At 34.2% G+C, this 22868-nt stretch overlaps 1 protein-coding gene across 1 annotated transcript in view; it reads right to left on the bottom strand.

The window, feature by feature from the left end:
* The window catches only part of Ddx10 (DEAD-box helicase 10), a 285891-nt gene that overhangs the window by 233887 nt on the left and 29136 nt on the right, over positions 1-22868 (bottom strand). The window contains exons 7-10 of the mRNA XM_040285171.2: positions 21735-21861; positions 17764-17926; positions 13709-13793; positions 2375-2476 (exon numbers count right to left, since the gene is read on the bottom strand). Of these exons, the coding sequence (XP_040141105.2) occupies positions 2375-2476; positions 13709-13793; positions 17764-17926; positions 21735-21861 (477 nt within the window). The remainder of the gene's footprint in view (positions 1-2374; positions 2477-13708; positions 13794-17763; positions 17927-21734; positions 21862-22868) is intronic.

The following is a 22868-nucleotide window of genomic DNA, read 5'->3' as shown; positions in this document are numbered from 1 at the left end:
CAAGTTTTGCAACTAAGATCAAGAGCAGCAAAGGGATGCCTCCTCTCACCACTGCTTTTCTACATATTACTGGCAGTCCTAATTAATGCACTAAGACAAGAAAAAGAAAAAAGTCATACTGATTGTGAAAGAAAATATAAAACTATCCTTGTTCATGGATAACATATGTATTTGAAAAATCACAAAAAAAAATAGACAAAAACACTCCAGGAACTTGTAACAATGATAGCAAGGTTTCAAAATTCAAAGTTAATACACACAAGTCCATCATTTACCAGCAATGACTAAATGGAAACTAAGATTAACACAGTGCCATTTACATTGGGACCAAAAAATAATAATAATAATAATAATAACAACAACAACCTGAGGTATGAATTTGACAAAATATGTATAAAATCTATATTAAGAAAACTACAAAACTCTGATGAAAGAGGTCAAAGAGTAACTAAATCAATGGAAAGATAATCCACGTTCAGAGAGATTTAATGTTGTCAATATGTCAGTTCATTCTCCATTTGATCTATAGATTCAATATAATCCAAATCAAAATTCCAGCAAGTTATTTGGTGGATATCAATAAATTTTAAACTTTATATGGAAAAGGTAAAGACCCAGAAAACTCAACACAATAGGAAATAGAACAAATAGGGGGACTGATATTACCCAACCTCTCAAGTCTTAGTATAAAGCCACAATAATCAACACAATGAAATAAAGTTACTCTTTCCAACAAATGGTATTGAAACTGGACACCTACCTGCAAAAATATGCATCTAGACACAGACTTTACATCTCTTATAAAAATTAACTCAACATGGATTATAAATGTCAATGTAAAACACCAAAGTACAAAATTCCTAAAAGAAAATATGGGGGGAAATCTATATGACTCTAGGTATGGCAATGGCTTTAGAGGTAACACCCAAGGCTTGATCCATGAAAGAACTGATGAGATGGACTTCATTTAAATTAAAAATATCTGTTCTGTAAAAGACCATGTCAAAATTACGTGGAGATAGTCACAGAATGGGAAAAAGTATATTCAAAAGACATCTGATATAAAAAGATATGCACAAAGAAGTCGTAAAATTTAACACAAACAATCCAATTTTAAAATGGGCCAACAACCTTAATGCACATCTCCCCAAAACAGATGGCAAATAAACATAGGAAAAATAGTACACATCCTTCATCATCAAGGAAATGCAAACTAAAGCAATGAAATACCACTACATACCTACTGAAATGACCAAAATTGAAAACACTCACAATCCCAAATGGTGACAAGGATTGGAGTAATAAGAATATTCTCATTCATTGCTGGTGAGAATGAAAAATGGTACAGTTTTCTTATCTAAGAAAAAAAATCAAATATTCTTTCCCAACAATCCAGCTATTATGTGCCTTGATAGTTACTCAAAGAAGCTAAAGTTTTATATCAGCACAAAAATCTGCTTGTGGATATTTCTTCATAACTGCCATAATAAGAAACAATCAAGGGCTGGGGATGTGGCTCAAGCAGTAGCGCGCTCGCCTGGCATGCGTGCGGCCCGGGTTCAATCCTCAGCACCACATACCAACAAAGATGTTGTGTCCACCGAGAACTAAAAAATAAATATTAAAAAAAAAATTCTCTCTCTCTCTCTCCTCTCTCTCACTCTATCTTTAAAAAAAAAAAAGAAAAGAAACAATCAAAATGTCCTATGGTAATGAATGAATAAACTGGAACATCCAGACAATGGAATATTTTTCAGCACTAAAAAGAAATTAGCCTTTAAGCCATGAAAAAAGGAACTTAAAATATATTTTATATTAAAAAGTGAAAGATATTAACCTGGAAAAGCTACATACTTTATGATTTGAACAATATAACATTCTGGGAAAAGCAAAACAATGTAAACAATAAAAGACTGGTGTTTGCCAGAGTGGAGAAAGTGGGATAAATAGACAATCACAGAGTAGTTTCAGGACAGTAAAAATACTATATATGATACTGTAACAGTGAATACAAGTCCTCCCACATTTGTTCAAACCTATAAAATACATAACACAAAGAGAAAATCCCACTATGGACCTCAGATTATAATGATGTCAGTGTAGGTTGTTAAACTGTTACAAATTAATCACTCTGTTGGGATGTGTTGATAACTGGGGGAGGTTATGTATGTGTGGGGTAAGGGTATACAAACTCTCTGCACTTTCTCCATAGTTTTCTGAAAACCTAAAACTTCTAAAAAATATAAGTTTTTACTTTAAAATTTCAAACCAGACAGCTGAATGGGTTAGGAGGAAAAGGGAAATAAATGGAGATAAGCAAACATGATAATTTCATGCCTTTACTTTTCTAATAACATAAACCAGTAGCTCTTACTTGATTTCCTTCACAGGTACTTTTTTCTGGAGAAGTTGTTGCACCATCCCTTTTTCTTCTGAGGGAAGCAAAATTAATAAAGCTTCACCATCCTCTTTGTACCTACACAAACAATAAAAATTAATACATCAATGCAATCTATATTTTACATGTTAACAGTATAAGTAAGTAACACAGAGTCAAGTTCATCTAATTGTAAATATTAAGAATCCAAATTTTTCATCTTCTGTGACAACAGAAAACTAGGGCTCTGACCACCTTATATCAAATTCCATCACTTATTATAATTTCTAGTTACTTTAAGGCTGTGCCTTAATAGAAGTGCTAGCTTCTAAGAAAGAAATCAATTCAAGATGATTTCTTAAATAGCTTCCTACCCACACAGCAAGAAGATAATTTTTCACACAAGCAACTAAGAAAATGTAAATAAAATTAGTCATTTAATAAACAGAGCACCCTAATATATAAATTAAATCAATTCATCTTCCTGGAAATTTTATTAATGCCGCTGGAATAAAATTGTTCAGAGGCATCAGTATGAAAAAAACACTCAGGTAAAACACATGCCTCCAATTCTTGCATCTTCTCCTCCCTCACCCAAACAGATAACCTTATTTCATTCTGCACCTTCAGAAATTTGTATTGACATAGGTCATAAAGCATCCTCTGGTTATTTAAGCTTTCGGTACTATTTGTATACAGATCTTACTAATAATACTGTAAGGTCAACTGTTACATATAAAAAGTCAAACAGATTAAGATTGGGTATTTGGGAAATTTTTTAAATAAACCAAACAAAAAAATCTCAAAGCACTCTAAGATTTATGCTACAAAACATGAGTACATTTTATGTCAGATCAAATATGATTCAAATATAAACCAAAGAACACACAAAAAAACAAAAATGAAAACTGATCTTCAGGGATCTAACACTAAAGTTGACTAAGATAAACATCACAGAAGCAAGAGATTCAAGAGGACAGTTACAGAATGGTGAATAAGTCAGTGCCAAAGGACAGCCACAGGCAATAAATGTCATCAACTCACAAGTAAAGAGCCTACCCAGGGGCTGGAGTTGTATCTCACTAGTAGAGTGCTTGCCTAGCATGTGTGAAGCACTGGGTTCCATCCTCAGTACCCCATAAAAATAAATACCATAAAGGTATTGTGTCCATCTACAACTAAAAAAAATTAAGAGAGAGAGACTACTCAGGGCAAGCCACAGGGCTGGGGAGAAGGGTTTATATTAAAAAAAAAAAAAAAAACTGTGTGTGTGTGTGTGTGTGTGTGTGTGTGTGTGTGTTTGTGTCTGTGTCCGTGTCATACCTGATGGAATTTTAGGTAAGTCTTGAATATGAATAAAAAGGGAAAAGCTACATACTTTTTAACATGATCAAATGAATAGAAACCAAAAAATGCAAGGCTAATTCAGTTTTTTTGTTTGTTTGTTTGTTTGTTTGTTTTTAAAGGAGTAATGCAAAGCTGTAATACAAAATGGATAGCAGAGAAGAGTACTAAGATACATTAGAGCCTGACTTTAGAGACCTTGGATGTCTCTGCAGAGATTCAGAACAATTATATGCTTGCAGAATTTTATTACTGAATGCTGAAGGAAAAACTGGCCACAACAACTTACTGAAAAATGGTAGTATACTTTATTTTGAAGACTGAGGGCAATTTTTACCTTATATGTTGACTTTAAAACTCAACTATTCTACATAAGGTAAAACTTCAGTAAGAAAAAAAATAAATACCCTTGTATGCACAAAGAATATGAAATAAAACACATAAAATATTAAGTTTCTTAGATAATTCAGAAGCTTTAAATTCTTTTTATTAAAGGTACTCTATGTGCCAAAAGCTAACATAGTGGGAAAATAGACATGGTTTTGGCTGTTAAAAGCTCATGGCCTATTGCCACAGACATTAAAATCAAAGGCTATGAGTGTTACAATATACATACAGGAAGCTGTAAGGATATGACAGAGCTCTAGCTAAGTAGTCTAGGTGTCAAGCAAACTGTCCTGAAGAAATTATATCAAAGCTAAGACCTAAAGAATAAAGAATTAGTTTAACATTAGGGTTAGGAATATAAATGGTGGAGTCAAGTTTACAGGGAAAGGGTAGAATTTCAGAGTCTAGTGGATACTTTTGTCTTCATAATTATTTGCTTTTTCCAGTAAAACTGAAAATAGCTTATTCCTTAATTATGTTTCATAACTAAAAAACTAGTACCAAATAACTTCTTTGTTGTACTTTAATGCAGAATTATGACTCAAAAAAGTTTTCCATCTTTTTTTTTTCTTTTAAAAAAAAAAATGGGGGGAGGATTTAAAACATTCCCCCTAGCAGTTTTAGACTAACCTGTGATGAAAGCAGAATGTTTTTGTAACAAGGTGACATCCTGAGTAGATATAATATCTGAGAGACATCACAATTTCTGCAGCAACAAGACCATACCAGGGATCTGGTAAGAGTCGAAGAGGACCAGAATCAGCTAACGAAGCAGTATTTTTACCAAGATGCTCTCAGGGCAGTCAGACTCTGGAAGTGAAATTAATTGCCTTCTGATGGTATTCTGTAGCTACTAGAAACAGGAAGGAAGGAGGAAAAACAGTGGGCTAAGGAGAGTCAACACTTCAAATCTTCCACATCCAAATTCAGGGACAGCAAGATGCAATAAACAATCCCACAAGTTTACACAGGGTAAGAATTGTGGCCAAGGAGTAAAAGAAATCACTAGAAGGTCAAAAAGGCTGAATTTAACATCCCATGATCTTCTGACTCATGAGCAAGAAAAAAAATAAGGCTAGTCACCCACATCTATCATACCCTACCCATTCATGCATCCAAGGAGAACCTGAGAGAATGAATCAGAATTCAAGTCACAAAAGGAACCATGTCCAAACCTTTTAATGCTACAGCTAACAGAATATACATAAACAGCTTCACATGGTTAAGACAGACTATAACAGTGACATTTAGAAGAAACACATTCCAAAAAGAATTTGAAAAATGATGTGCAAAATCAAATCCCACAAGATAAGCAGCTATTAAGATCATTACCAACCATTTCACCCATTTTACGTATACATTTCTTCCCTAAAACAACATAAAGCACAAATTATCTCCAACTAATACCCAAAAATATCTAGTAAACTTTTTTTCCAAGAATAAAAGTACTTTTACAGAGAAGGCAAAAGCCCACTTCATTTTTCTAATGCTTACAAGAAAAAAGTCTATTTACCCATGAGCTAGCTTTTAGATTTCAAAAGCAATATCCCAGGCCCAAAGCTCACATGTGTAAAGAAATAAATGTTCTTCTAAGAACTAAATTTTAAAATTCCATATATTTGGATAGATTATTTTAAGAGACATCCCAGGCACTTCAGAAAGTTCTGTATCTGAAACAAAATTTCATTTTCATCATCAGTATTAATTCCATGTAGCATTTACACAACTCTTTCCAGTTTTTTAAGAACTTCATTCACTTTAATTTGTCAATCCTAAAAAGAAAGAAACCAAGAGAAGAAGCAAATGAAGTCCCTGACAGACCAAGAAGCTGGCCTTAAGCCAGCTGGTCAATACGTTTCAAAGATTTAAACTTTTAATCCATGCTTTTTTAATTATACAAGAAGACTCTCCAGAAACAAAGATCCTCAAGAGATTGATCATAACTGTCTGACTCACATAAAGAACATACTCAAATCCTGCAGTTCACTAGTATTTCTAAATAAATAAGATGTCCAGACTATTGGCTTGAGTACACATGGCAATTCCTCCATTGAAATAACACGCAAACAAACTGGCCAAAGCAAGGAAAGCAGTCTTGCTATTTTGATAATAATGTGCCTTTTTCCCCAAAGTGAGGAAAGCAGTCTTGCTATTTTGGCAATAATGTGCCTTTTTCCCCCAAAGTCAATAATCCTTAACTATTCCATTTCAGATTACCCAAACATCAATGCCATTCTAATTGAGTCTCTAACTGTCCCCTTAAGTTTGCTCACTGATAGTGCCAACTACTGTCCTACTACAACATGACTGTTTACAAAAAACTGTATGGACAGTTCTCCATGTCACAAGCTGGGTTATAAAAGAGTCTATTTAGAACAATTCCATTTATGTAATTTTAAAAAATAAGTATATACATATAGCATACATTAAAATTTTTCTATTTAAGGATTTTGGAGATTTTGTCATTATTGCCTGTCTGTATTGCCATTTTGGTATTATTGCATCCGTGTAGTGATAAAGCACTGCTTTTATAATAAAATAAACAAGTTATTAAAAACAAGTAAAAGCCAGACATAGTGGCAAATGCCTATAATCCTAGAGATTTGGAAGCCTAAGGGAGGATCTCAAGTTTGAGGACAGCTTTGGCAGCCTCAACCCTATGTCAAAATAAAAAATAAAAAGGACTGAGAATGTGGTTTAGTGGTAGAATGCCCAATTTCAATTCCCAGTACTGCCAAATAAATAATAAAAACAAGTAAAAAAAAAATACCTGCTTTTGAAACCCATGTCTTTTGCATCACTTATCTAGCACCAATATTAATGTAATTCTTTATTTGACCATCTAATTTGAAGATACAACAGTTCTTCAATAAATATTTGTGAATGGTTGAAAGCAAATGAGCACTAGACACATTATCAGTGATAAGAGGCTAGATTTGGAAAAAAAGAACTAGATTCCAGTCCTGTTGTACTGTTCATTAGCTGAATAACTTTGTATAAAACACTTCATCACCATTTACCGCATTTTCTGATTCATACAGTATACAACTGACTCTAGGTTTCCTTTAGGATCAAAAAATTCTATAATTCTGACTATTAATAAACTATAGACATTGTTCACAATACGAGCATCATCAAGAGACAGATAAGTCGGGCATGGTGGTATACGCCTATTAGCCCAGTAATTCTGAAGACTAAGACAGGAGGATTCCAAGTTCAAGGCCAGCTTCAGCAACTTAGTGAGGCCCTGTCTCAAAATAAAAAATAAAAAGGGATGGGGATGTAGCTCAATGAGAAAGCACCCCTGGGTTCAATCCCTGGTACCTACCCCCCAAAAAAGAAAAAAAGGAGACATTTGTTGATGACCCCTTACTATTCTATAGTCCCTTCTCTTTTACCCTCTCTATGTCTCCTACTATTCTCCCTGTATCTCAGCCTTACCGTGACAACCATACCTAAGATTTCATGTCACTGTGAGAGAAAAGTACAGTCTGTCATACCTATGCAGAAAGACAGTCATAAGGAATCCAAGTCCAAGATTCCTATTCCTCCTACACGATGTGGACAAAGGAAAGCTTACTACTCTAGGAAAAAGGCTATCTGACTTATAGACCAAGTCCAAGAGTCCTATTCCTCCTACTCGATGTGGACAAAGGAAAGCTTACTACTCTAGGAAAAAGGCTATCTGACTTATAGACTGTCTAAAGATTCTAATCTATTTTAAAAAGAAAAAGATGGCATGTTTGAATATACTATGGGACAAAGAAAGTCATTTGCAGCCTAGAATCTCAGAAGCTATCAAAAGGTATATCATGATAGGCTCAGTGACAAAAGAAGTTCATCCACCATAAAATAATTAGGAAAAAAACAGGCTGGTTAACATATATTATATGTAAGAACAAAGATTTAAGGGGTTCACAAAGAAAGAACAGAAATCATTGCACTCTATCAACTGTTCTCAGAAAATAATTCTTGCTGGGTACACTAGTGCACACCTATAATTGCAGCAACTAGGATAGGTGAGAAAGAAATGCAAGTTCAAAGCCAGCCTCACCAACTTAAGACTGTCACAAAGTAAAAAAGAAAGGACTAGGGATGGCTCAATAGTAAAGCACCCCTAGGTTCAGGTTCAGTAAGAGAGAGAAGAGGAGAGGATTACTTTCCAAAACATAAATGCTAAACTAAATTTTAATAAATTAAGAATAAAAAGAAAAATGAAATTCTACTGCCTAAAATTGTAGTGTCAGAAAATAAGTGAGAGATATGATTAACACCATTTTACAGAAAAAACAGACTCAGAAGTTAAAAACTGATCCAAGGGTACATACCCAGCAGGTAACCAAGTCAAATTCAAACCTAAATGTTCTGACTTTAAAGATACTAATTGAACAACTATGGGAAACCTGTCTCATAATCCAAATGAAGATGGAAAATAAATATATTTTTACTTGATCTTCATGATTACAAATGGGCAGCAAATTTAAGTAAAGACATCTACCATTCTTCTCCTGGCTTTCATACATTCTAAAAGCCATGCAGGGGAGCAACAACCATTAGAATCCATTAAGTGAAAACAGCTGGATTTAGGCATAGCAGTAAGAAGAAGTTAGAGACTTCAGTACTCATTTCAGGACTGGTACTTAACTGAGTTATCTTAAATGTATTTTACCTTCAAGTCTCTGGGAAGGAGTTTCTTGATAAGAAAACTTCTTCCACAAGTTGTTCTCTATTGGCTAAATGAGTCCATTCATTTATTTACTCAACAAATATTTATTAAATTTTGGAATGTAACTGGAAAAATAACAATTCATTCATCCCCTAGGTGTAGCACAGAGGTTGTCCCAGTTTAAAACACAAACAAACAAACAAAAATGGTACGGTCAAATCTCCTCATAAAATACAAATGACAGAACCCTTTGAAAGCAAACATGGCATTTAGTAGAATGAGTCCTCATATATGAGGCACTTACCTTTGGATAGGTTGTACCAAGGTTGTTCACAATCTATAGATCCAAGAAGTACATTTCTAATGAGCTTTGTGACCAAATATCCAAGTATATAAATAGCTCATCTGTTTAATTGATATGCCACACACATCATTTAGTCTTCTGTGTTTATCTGGGCCAAAGAAGTCCCAAATATGCCAATGAATGATAACTGAGGTCTTAGACTTATTTCTGTTTCACCTACCCTTGGGATTGCTTTTATCCTTGAAATTAGTAAAGCCTGACATTGGATGTGGAAGGCAATTCCTAAAATGGCTCCCAACAATCTGCACCTCTTGGTATTCACCTCTTTTTAGTCCCTCCACAAGGAGAAGGGCTGGCATATATAAGCACTAGGATAATGCAGGAAAGATGAAGTGTGACTTCCAAGTTTAGGTAACAAGCAACACTATTACTTCCATTTTCTCTCCTGTGCCCTCTCATCTGCTCTCTGATTAGGTTAGTTGTCTTGTGAGCTTCCATTCAAAGAGAGCCACATGAAAAGGAATTAGAAAGTACCTCTGACCAATAGTCAGGGAAGAAATGAATCTGCAAAACACAATGTGAGTGAGCTTGGAAATGAATCTATTCAGCTGAGACTTCAAGTACCAATATGACACCTTGACAGCACCCTTTTGTTAGACTCAAAGCTGGAGGACCCAGCTGTGCCACACCTGGATTCCTGACCCACAGAAACTAAGAAAGGCTATTGTTGTAAGCCACTAAGCAAGATGATAATTTATAGCAGTGATGGGTAATTAATGTGTTTGGTAGAATCTGATTCATGAGCCTGATTTGTTATCTCAAGTGTCTAATATTCATGCCCTTTTCTAAGCACTTAAGATACATCAATAAAAAGACAAACATTCTTGCCTTTACAGAACTTACAATCTAGTAAGAGAAAGAAGAAAAATAGCAAGCAAATACTCAATATAGAAGGTGATAAGTGTTGAGGAAAAAAGAAAACAAAAAGCAAGTTAAGGAGAAGTTGCTGGGGGGTGAGTCAGAAAAAGAACCATGTCAATAAGTCAGGAAAAAGCAGTCCAGCAGAAGAGCTAATATAAAGGCCCTAAGAGATGAGTATGCCTGGCATGTACAAGAAACACCAAGACCGATATGAAATTTAAGAAACAGGGAAGAACAGCAAACAGGGTGAAGGATGAATGCATAGGCCCTGGAGGTCACTGTCTGTCACTCTGAGCTGAGAAGTCAGAGGTGTGACAAGATCTAGCTTATGTTTTAAAAGATCACTCTGCCTGCTGCATTTAGTAGACAGTAAGGGAACAAGGGCAGAGGGAAGTGCTGAGGGAATGACAAACTCTTAACAAGTATCAGCCCCTGTCTACTTCCATAGCTATACTGGCTATATTCCACCCCAGCTCTTCACTGCTTCAAGACACAAAATACACGAGTTAATTTGCTTTATGGCAAAATTAAGGCTTTAAATTCTAGAAATCAACAAAGACAGAAGGCCATGTCAGGGAGCATCAGCCTCCATTTGGAAAAAACAGACTAAAGACAGAACCTTACAAATCTCAGCTAAGGAATGAGAGAATCTGGCTAACAAAAGCAGGTCCTGGCTTATATCTAAGAAATTCACAGTTAAGTTAATGCAATAGAAATGGTCTTTTCACTATTATTTCTATTTACAAAACAATTAAAAACTCCACAAAAATTTGTTTCTCATTGATTCTTTAAAGTGCTAGTACATTATACAAACCATGAATCCTTCTCAAGTCATTAAGAATTTTAACCAGTTTCTAGCTTGATTTTTATGAAATTGATACTACAGTCAGCAAGTGTACAATGCAAAGGTTTGGCCTCTGCTGTCCCCTAGTGGAATCACAGCTACCTAAATCATTCACAAAATCTCAGCCACAAAATGCAAACCAGTAAATAAGGTGAAAATGGAATATTGCTGAAATGATCTTATTTCTGAGTACACTGGAAAATAAAAGTTACATATAAACCCCTATATTCTACCCACAGCTACCCTATTCTCCCCAAATAGTAGTATCTGATTTGTGTCTACCTTTCATTCCCAAATTTCTATTTTCACCTACACATTTTTATAAGAAATAAAAGAACTTGGTTTTTTGTTTTTTGGTTTTTTTTTTGAGTACCAAAAATTGATAGCCCTACAGAGAAATGCTTCTTAATGGCAGAATATACCACAGGATATAGCATTTAAAAAAATTTATATCCCTTGCCTCATTTGTCTCACAAGAAGATTGTTTTGTTAAAATGGGGCATGAATAGTTAAGAAAACAAGAAAATTTCTCAACTGCTTGCTATAGGTCCAATGAATTCTAGACTGGTAAATCAATTAATACAAAGCACCTCAAGATGTTAAGTATCTGAATCACCCTTTACTCTTATTTAGCTAAAACATAGAAAAAAATACAGATTCCCACGTACCTTAGCTACTTTGCTAATGAATTCAGTCTCCTATATTCATGTATTTTAGTTTAATTCCAAAAGCAAACACTATCTGACAACCCTATTTTAATTACAGCCTAACACAGGACTTTAATTAGTTTCAAATTTTCATTTAGCCTTTATTTAACTCAATTATTCAGTCTCATGGCCCACGAAACTTTCTAATTATTTCTAAGTCCATTAATGGCAACTTTTGAACTGCCAGGGAAAAGATAAGAATTATATACGATAACCTTTTCACTGATTATACATATAAAATAGTAAATTCAGAATATAGTTAGCTGTTATGAATAGTCAAATGGATTTCTACTTTTAAAATCAATAGCCGTATTAGAAACTACATTATACCATTTTTTTCATTAGCATTATCTTCAAGCATAATCTTTATGTTGTTCTTTTTTCATCTCAGTCATTATTGCCCAATTTAATGCTCATCACAGCACATGTTCAACATTAGATTTTCAGCAACTTCATCAGAACCAAGAACCCAAAATATTTCCCCTTCTTGGATTTTTTCCTGATATAATGAAATGTTCCAACAGTCTTCATTTAGGAAAAATACACAATACTGCTAAATATTCTATGAAAGAATTAGTCTGCCCTAGCCACATACACATGATTGGCACATCTACAAGACCTGTAAGTAATCCCCTGGTAAGTTGTGAGACACCATATGCATCTTTAGCTATCCAAAGACTCAAAGGACCACAAAATACAGATGTGTGAGGGTACAAGTACAAAGGCATAATTATTACACATTAACTGAGAAGAACTAAATAATGGAACAAGATATATCCCACCAACCACTACTAATAACTTCTCAGAACATCTCATTATGAACCATAATCCAAACATGCACCCAACAGATTCAAGACCTCTGTGACACTATGTACCTTCTTATACATGTTGTGGACACAGGGCTGGTGGGGGAAAAATATATATCAAGCCTGCCAGAGAAGTATATTCACAGTCTTTGCTCAGATGAAGATTTAAACCTTGAGTCTAAAGATCCTATCATCACTGAGAAAGCCTTAGACATTCATGGCTTGAAATCAGAAGCAATTGCTAGTCCAGTTAGAACCACATCAAAATCCCTCTAAATACCTAATCATTAAGTTTTGATGAAAAGGAAAATGGGAAGAAAATGTAAAACTGAAGAAATAGTCCATCTGTGACTAATCATAGGTTAAAAAAAAACTAAATATTAATCACAATGAGTGTTTTTCCAAGAAAAACATTATAAATATCAGTGAAAATATTTCTTACTGATTCACCCGTTTTCTTATGATCAATTTCGGGATGCAGAATTACTAAGGCAAAAAGAAGTACTGTAATGCTTTGGATAAGTCTTACCAAATGCTACCTAAAAAGCTGTTAGCCATTTATAATTCTACCACCAGCACACATCTTTTAGCTTTAATGCAACTCAATCGCATCTTGTATGATCTTTTTCATTTATTCAGATATATTTTTATATTTCAGTCCCAAATCACTGTGACTTTTTTTTAATATTTATTTTTTAGTTGAAGTTAGACACAATACCTTGATTTTATTTATTTATATGTGGTGCTGAGGATCAAACCCAGGGCCTTGCACTTTGATGTCTTCCTTTGTAGACAGTTCCTGCATAGATTTTGACCACATATAAGGGGTGTGGAGAAGGAAAATATAGAAAACTAAAAGTATTTACCAATACCTCCAATTCCCATTAGGAAGAAAGGAAAAAAGGAAATCAAGACTCCAAAATACCTTCTCTTTAATAAAGCCTATAACACAGAAGTAAGAATACAAGATGGGACTAGAGGAGTCTGACTGCCAGGTTCAAATCCTGGCCTTGTGTATCTTTGAACACATTGTTTACCTGCTTAAAGACTCAGTTTTCTCATCTGAAATTGGAAAGGTCATTAGGATTCAATGAATGATGTTCAGTGAGCAGTTTGGGTGAAAAGTTTAGTATAAGTAAAGTCAAACAAGAAACTAAAATAAGATTAATGGATTTTCTTAACATTAATCAAGTCTCAGCCATAATGATTCACAACAGCTGTCAGGTTGCTATCAAACCAACCCCAAATGCCAAACCAATACTCACCTAACTTCTCCATTCTTTGAAGATGGGGAAGAATGCTTTGTTACTTAAATTGTACCAAAAGCAAAAAAAATGGGCTAGGACACCTACCTGGCAGTTCTACCTGCTCTGTGAATATATGTGTTGGCATCCTCTGGACAATCAAACTGAAGAACCCAATTTACAGCTGGAAAATCTACACAGAAGGAACATCAGGTTAAAATTTTTTAAAAATCAGTTTCAATATCTGCCCGCTGTACTATTTTTATTTTACAATATTGCTTGCCAACACAAACTAATATCAACTGTGAACTCTACTAAAAATAAAATTAATTGCAAGAACCAAGAGATAATCACTGCTTCTTGGACAAAGTGAACTAAAACTAATTACCGTATTTGAATGTAAAGATTATTTCACAACTGACATCGGACAAATTGCTTTGTGTCAAGCAAATAATGAAATACACTGATGTTTAATAATCTTAAAAAGAAACACTCTTCTTGGGGTGAACTATATAACTGGATTCTAAATTTAAAGGGGGGTTTACTTTACCTGCTAGTCCCATCTCTGGATTGAATTGTTCTCTTTGGAGATCCTTGTCCCTGATTCTTAGCAATTATTACTCCCTACATACTTATGGCTACAGTAATTTTCACTCATTCTCAGAATCCTCTCAACAGAACTATCTCTGATCACTTATGAATTCTGCTATAAGGATTTCAGATAACTTTCATCAGAGAAAAGGGCTGAACACCAAAAAAAAAAAAAAAAAAAAAAAAAAAAAAAAAAAAAACCTGGGCATCATGGTACACAAACACCTGTAATCCCAGTAACTTGGGAGGCTGAGGCAGAAGAATCGCAAATTCAAAGCCAGCCTCAGCAACTTAGCAAGGCCATAAGCAACTTAGCAAGACCTTGTCTCAAAAGAAAAAAATAAAAAGGGCTAGGGATGTGGCTCAGTGGTTAAGTGCCCCTGGGTTCAATGACTGGTACAAAAAAAAAAAAAGGTTGAAAGATAAATGAGTTTGATACCTATAAGTATTAAGTGATACAACCTACCCAAAAAGGTTAAAATTTAGTACAGGGACAAAGTCAAGAAAACATTTAAAGCAATTCTCTCAGAACTTGAAGTAAAAGGTACTTCAGAAGGAAAGGCATATTACAAGGCTATCAACAGATTGAAAGCAGCACTTGAAACTCAGGCCTCCTACCTCACCTACCTAACTGGGTCTCTTGGAGAAAAGTTTTTTGCCAGAGAAAGGCTCCAAACCCCAGGGTACCAGATAGAGCAGAAAGGAGGGCAACAGAGCCAGAATGAAAAAAGGGATCCTGAGGCAAAGTCTTCATGCTTCCTGGAAGGCCTTGGTGCCAACTTCCTTGCTAGTCTTCCCCAGAGACAACAGCAAGATTAATTCATATGAGATTGAGGGTCCCTTATCTAGAGGAATTAAATATTCGAAAACGAATAGAACTCAACATTTTAAATCCTTTACAAAATAATAGACTTTGTCCAAATCCCCTCACAATGACAGCCATTAGTCAACAAGTCTAGGTAATAAAGAGAAAATTAGAACTGTGTTTCCACTCTTAGAAAACTAGGCTAGAACATTTGAGAACTCAGAATTGGGAACACATAAAACTAAACAAATTTTGTAACAACAGTATGAGACAGGAAACAGTACTACTTCCCTCAGCAGGAACTATAGTCAAAACAATGTAAACACAAAGTGTTTATCTAGCCAAAACTCATGATATAACAATATTAAAAAAATGGGGATTAGCAGAAGATAGATAATTGTGAGAGTTAATAAAAGGAAGTCTTTGAGTAATTTCTAAACATGCTCTCATTAAGTGGTAGTATAAGATTACTTAGTTAAATAGAGCTAGAAACCAAGTATGATTTTTAAATAGTTGCCTTTAGGGAAAAAAGAGGGCTAGAGCAGGGTCTGTTCATTTCAACTCATTACCTCACAAAATTTTATTAAAAAATAAAATTAAAACTAAAATAAAGTTAGAAGATACAAATGTATTCTGAAATTGTTCTTGGATGGGGACAAGGAAAGCTCAGAATATTCACTGCACATTTTTATGTACAAAAACTGAAAACCTAAGTGTCCACTGTTATAGGAAGAGACATGTAACTGAATAAATTCTTTCTATGTGACACTATATAAACACATTAAATCTTTATACATCACCATGGAAAGACGTCAAGAGCAAGTTAAAGACTAGTCCTTACGTTATTGTTTATAATAAAGAGTTTTTCTACCACTTAAGAGAATATATTCACAAAGTACTTTCTTTTAAATATTTTTTTACTTGTTGTTTTATTTATTTATATGCAGTGATGAGACTCAAACCCAGTGTTTCACACATGCTAGGCAAGCATGCTACCACTGAGCAACACCCCAGTCCCATAAAGTACTTTTAATAAACCAGAATTGAGGCTTTTGATCCTTTTTGTGCTATAATTAAAGACTCTAACCCCCATCTCAGAATGATTTCAACAAAGCAAAACACAGGTTATAAGAGAAAATATTTATAGTATTTACAATAAAACATTTTTATTATTTTTTAATATACTAATGTATATACTTACTAAAACATTAACACAACCTCATTGTGGGTCTAATAAGCACTATAATGTAGTTAATAATGTAAGTATAAATAATTTTCCAAGATACCCATAACAATATATAATGAAAATATGATTTTAACTGGTGACAAAGTCACAGGAACTATTAAAACTATGATAGTTTGTTGCTTACATTCATAGAGCTAAATTTCAATCAAAGATTAGTGAAAATCATATTTTCCCCAACTCTATTTACAGTTCACAGCTAATTAATTTCTACCTTACAAATTCACTGAACCAGATGTAGAAAACTTAAAGGCTCTATTCCAAATATATGATAGTAACTGTTTGGTAGGAAGTATAGGAGTAAAATGAGAAAGAGAGAGAGGGTACAAAAAGGACTACATCAATTAATATTTAACAGAATCCAAGGAAAATGCGACAAAATATTACTATCTATTGTGGCTACTGTGTTTATGTGTGAATTTTCTGAATTATTATTTTGCAAAACGAGATCATAAAAGGAATAAACTTCAGTTTAAAACATGCTTTTGTTAACCTGGAACTACTTTAAGTTCAAAAGTCAGATATAATTTGGGGGAGAAAAATCACAAAATGTTTCAAAACTACATAGTCAAGTAACAATGCAGGTTGTAGGGGAATTGTCATTGGGCTGAGTAAAAACTAGTTTTTAAAATATGCATACTTGGCTACTATCTGTAGTCACACGTGAACAAACTGGTGCTTTAGAACAGAGGGAGGAGAATGATCATGATAAAAATAATTGTTAAAGTGGAGTAATGTGTGTATCAGAATACATAGGACCTATTCTTTGTGCAGGTTTGAAATTTGCCACAGTTAACAAATACAATAAAACAAAGCTACCACCTATTTATTCTCACCTCTTATTCCTATCTCTAGACTATTTCTACTTCTATTCCCATCTTACTCCTCCAAAGCCATAAGTTAAACATGAATATCATAAAATTTTTAAAATAAATTTTAAGTACATTAAACAGCAATTTTCTCCACATACTAGGGACTGAACCCAGGGGTGCTTAACCACTGAGCCACATTCCCAGGCCTTTTTATTTTTTCTTTTGAGACAGAGTCTTACTAAATTACTGAGGCTGGCTTAGAACCTGTGATCCTCCTGCCACAGTCTTCTAAGTCATTGGGATTATACGCGTACACCACTGTACCTGGCTTAAAACAGCAATTTTTAAATAAAAATTAGAAGGGTAAAAGGATGCACTTCACAGATTTTCATTAAATGAATTATTATATCAACATATTTCCAATTTTTTTAAAAAAAGGGAATTTTTTCACATCTTTAAACCTTCCTTTGGCTTTACAGACTCATCGGGTACTATGATGTAATTATATCATGAAACAATAGTAAAAGTACAAAAGATACATATATTACAGAATGTTTCACTGACACATCCTTAATGTTAATTAACTTATTTACTTATTTCTCCCACAAGAAAAGTCCAATTATTTAAATCCATTAGATTTCCAAAAATACACCTTAAAACTAAACTATGGTTCCCATGATCACAGACATTTCATTGTAGTAAGTTTTCTTACCCAGCCCCCTGGCTGCAATATCCGTAGCAAAGAGTACTGCAGCTCTCTTTCGGACAAACTCATTATAGACTTCCATTCTTCTCATCTGTTGTTGTCGACCATGGAGAGCAAGGATAGAAATACCAGGGCGAAGCCGGCAGAAAACTCGGTACAGGTACTGAACCTAGGCATTAACAAAATAATGAGTTTGGTACTTCTGGATGGCAACAGTAAGTCTTACAAGATAAACAGCAAAAATGCACTGAAAATGCATCCAGAACACAAATTTTGCCAGTTTGAAATTTAAAAAAAAAAAATTAAATATGGAGCAGAGAAAAGGCAAATGGAATTTAGGGTCTTCAAACAATTTTGCTCTCATATTTCCTAAAAGAATTGTGAAAGGAAAAATATATTTCAGTTGACATCTAAAATCTTTCCAAATTTAAATAATTATAAAAGGGCAATTTCTATTTAAACTAATGTTTTAAAACTTTTTTTTTCTTCTACGAATGTCCAATGCATTCTAAATAGAACTATAGGCCAACAACCAAAGTAACAACATGTAAAGACACTTCTTTACAGAAATTTTATTCCCTTTCTCTTTTAACTCATTTCTAGTTCCTGACCTCATAGAACTGCATATTAGGTTTTAAGCCTGAAAGCTCCTTACCGATCACATTCTATTTCATAAATTTTAGTGTTACATTTAATTTCCTATGTTTATAAGGCCGTATTAATTTTCTTGTCAGACTAAGCAATTATTACAATAATGAACACAGAAATGTCCAAAAAAAAAGATGTTGAGTTTAATAGACATTAGACATAAATAAACTTGTATTTTAGCCAGGCAGGGTGACACACACCTGTAATCTCAGCAACTCTAGAGGCTAAGGCAGTAGGATCAAAAGTTCATAGCCAGCCTCAGCAACTTTTGAAGTCCTAAGCAACTCAGCGAGACCCTGTATCTAATAAAATATAAAAAAGGGCTGGGGATGTGGCTCAGTGGTTAAACACCCCTGGAATTCAATCCCTGGTACAAAAAGAAAAAGGCTAGGTTTAATCCCAGTATCAAAAAAAATTTTGTACTATAAATACATCAGTGTATAGACCAAGATTTTTTGGTTTTAATTCACTTGTATTTATATTTCTTAAACATATTGTATGGACTGCTAGACAAGACAGTTTAGCATTTTATTCCCAATTTCTCTTTCTAAACTAAATTAATAAAATCTATCTACATAAATACAGAAGATGGACTCAAAAAAAGGCTTATTCCTTTTAACTCCTATAAAATCTGCCAAAAATCACAATGAGAGATGACCAAAGATTACTTATAATATCTAAACAGCTAGAACTCCATTTAAGTCTCTCTTCAATTCTACTCAAAATAAAGAATGGGAAACCACAGTGACTTATTACCCTTATTACACAGTGACTTATTACCCAATCATTAGTGTCATTCACTTTCTCAACAGTTAATTCTCTAATGCCAGGGAGGTTAAGGATAAATAGACTTATTCCTTTTTCTTGTAAAGATATAAAAAGGGCCACCATAGAAGGGGAAATAGTTAATAGGAGACTTGTGGACTACAGATGCACTCTCAGGCAAATCAATCTTAGAAAAAGTATATGTGGAAAATTAGAAAGTATAAATTAAGTTTATGAAAACTTTGTAAATCTGAATCTTCAACCAAGATTGACTTTGAATTCCTGCTCTTTTTAACAAAGTTGCTGGAGTGAAAGACATCTGTTGAATAAAGTCATTGAGGTTTTAAGCATAGAGTTTGATTCTAATTGACAGAAAAAGTAACTGAAGGATTTTAAGCAAAGCAATGATTATTCTCGTGTTGACTTTCCAAAGGTCACTCTGGCTATAAAGTGGAAAAACTAAAGGAAACAAAGTGAGGGAATGAGGGAAGAAATAGGAGGCTAAGAGAAGGTTAAGCGCGGTCCATACTGCACTAGAATAGAGGAGGTGGAGGTGGATGAGAAATGGTAGAGCTAATGAGTAATCAACAGGTTGAGTATGGAATTAAAACAGAGAGGAATTAAGGATTCTGTAACTTAATGAGATAGAAAAGAGTTGGGGAAAATAGATCCAAGAACAGGAACTCTTAAATTGTTTTTATTATATTCTATTTGCAACCCCTTCTAGTAATCACTGGAAGTATCCAAGGGAATACATAAATCTGGAGATCAGAGAAGAAGTGAGAGCTTGATATATGGATTTTCCAGTTAGCATAGAGGTGGAATTTATAACCATAAAACTAATAAATTTACCCACGAAGAAGGCAGAGATGGAAAAAGGGCAGAGTAGACAGGTCGGAGGCACTCCAATTGCAATGGTCAAACAAAGGCAAACTCAGCAAAGGAGTTCAAAATAGAGCAGTCAGAAAGCAGAATGGGATGACAAGCTAATGAGTGTGGAGTCACAAAAGCCTAAAGTGTTTCAATAGAGAATGATCAGCTGTAGCTAATGCTTCTGAGAGGACAAATAAAATAAAGACTGATAACTTAGCACTGACTCTGGAAAGCTTTCTCTCTGACGGGCTGATTCAGTGGAGGGCTTAGTAAAGAACAGGAGGTAAGAAAGTGGTTCAGCCAGGAAAGTAAGTTTTTAGAAGAGACTGCTGTGAAGAGCAGAGAAAAAGGCAGTGACTGGAAAGGAACACAGGATATGTTTTGTTTGGTTTTCCCCCTTAATACTGGCACTGCTGAAGAGTAAGGAGAAAAGAAAATGTGGAACAAAGGAGACATTTGCAGTGGCAAAGGCCTTGCAAAAGGGAATGGAGCACACAAGAAGGGTGGGCCATAGACACAAAGAGAGACAATTATCCACTGTGGCAAAGAAAAAAGCAAACATTACAGAGTAGAAACCTTAAAGGATTCTGAAAATAATTTTCCAGTATCTAGGAGACAAAGTTTTGAAAATCTGAAATAGATACTAAGAAGATCTGAAGTCATTCATTACATGGGAAAAGGATAGGGTTCAGTGGACAACAGAACAGACCACTACTTGCCTTTCAAGAAGCTGGAGGGAAACTCACCTGCATACTTATGGTAAACTATTATTAGGGAATAGATCTAGAATTGATCTATTATATGCCCATATGTTATCAAAAATCTGAAATACAGATGAAAAGTGGTATACAAAAATCAACCATAATCACTTATCCTTAAAGAAGGAGATGAGGGGCTGGGATTGTGGCTCAGCAGTAGAGCACTTGCCTAGCACAGGTGGGACCCGGGTTCGATCCTCAGCACCACATAAAAATAAAGGCATTGTGTTGTGTCCATCTATACCTAAAAAATAAATATTGAAAAAAAAAAAGAAGGAGATGAAATGTTCTCACGTATCTCTGAATCCCCTATTCCTAACACAGGTCAAGAGTTCATGAAGTGTTTATTAACCAAATAAGGATATAAACAAAACATTGCAAAAAGATAGGAAAGGGAATAATTGATTCTAAAAGAGTGTCAGAGTCAGAGAGAGACTTTCAGATATAATATTTGAGCTCAGCTTTAAAGAGCACCAAATATTTATCCTGTATGTGGGTGAAAGGAAGCAAGAAGGGCAGCCCAAACAGATCAGTATGAACAAAGGTAAGAGACATGGGGGGAAAAATGAGAGAGCAAGCATATTCAGTTCCATATTCATGGAGAGTAGGAAAGGTGTCAGATTATGAAAGCCTCTGCTCAGCCAAGCTAAGGATTGTTTATTCTACCAATATTTACTGGAGGCTACTATGTTTCCAGGATTATTAGCACCTAGCACAATTTTGAAGAAGACTGATAGTTTCTGCCCTCATGGAGATGCCCTGTGTTGTTGGATTTATTTCCAACAACACAGGATTCTCATTATCTATGGATCCCTCACCTCACCTAGCACTGTGTGTCTCATACAATATAATATTTGCCTAACTGAAATTTGATATCTCAAAGGAAATGATTCAACATGAGTAAGTTCAGAAAGAAAAATAAACAGTTGGTACCTCTTTGCAACTAGAGAAAAACACAATACTCTTCTTCTTCAGATGACTTCTCAAAAAGGAATACAGCACACTTATTTTTTGTTGCAGCTCACAAACTATGTAGTTCTGTTCCAAAGTAGCAGGGGTGCTTGAAAAATTAGGAAAAAATATATTAAAAATAAATTGTGGAATGATATTGGCAAAACTATATTTTTTTCATGTATGAACATGTAACCACAACTCCCACCATTATGTAGAACTATAATGCATCAATTTTAAAATGTGGGGAGAAAAATGAAAAAAATGTGTTGTTACCTTTGGAATACACACTAAAAAAAAAAGGAAAATTTTAACAATAGCTCACCCCTCAAATTATTCTCCCTCTCTCACCCAACTCCACACACACCTTTTCTCTACTGTCCCTTAAGAAACTAATTCAACATGTGATTAAAATACATTCAAAATCCTTTATAGAATACATGTCAAAAGACACTCAAAATGGTTACTTCTGACAGTGCAGAGTCAAGGATTAACTATTAAAAGGGGAAAGGACCCTCAATCTATAAAAAGCAGCATAAAAGACTTCTTGGGTTGATGGTAATGTTCTACATTTTACTGGAAGTTTGGGTGACACAGATATACACATTCATCAAAATCAGCAAATGTACACTTAGAAATTACAGATTTCATGATATTAAGTTTTACATTAAAGAAAGAAAATATATAAATATTAATGATGGTATATGTGCTGAAATATTTAGGGGGACATACCTTCAATTTATTTTGAAAAATAAATTAAGATAGTTAATATACAGTCAGCAAGATGAACAAACAACTAGCAAATCAATACTGCCATTAGGTAACATCTACTTGACAGGTATGAAGTATTCACCATAGCAGTCTTTCAATTTACTGAATGATTGAAATTTTGTAATAAATATTACAGAAATACATGTATTTACTCTTTGAATAAATCCACTTTTATGTTTCTATTCCTAACATACACACACAAAAGACACATGACATTATTTTAAAAACAGAAGATAAACAACCCAATTGTCTATCACTAGAGAACACACTGAATATCCACACAATTAAGTATCATATGCAACTGTAAATAGGAATGAGCAATCTATCCATATATCACTATGGAGT

This window comes from Ictidomys tridecemlineatus, chromosome 4 (genome assembly GCF_052094955.1).
Source record: "Ictidomys tridecemlineatus isolate mIctTri1 chromosome 4, mIctTri1.hap1, whole genome shotgun sequence".
NCBI classification, from domain to species: domain Eukaryota; kingdom Metazoa; phylum Chordata; class Mammalia; order Rodentia; family Sciuridae; genus Ictidomys; species Ictidomys tridecemlineatus.
This window is presented reverse-complemented; position numbering and strand designations above follow the sequence as displayed.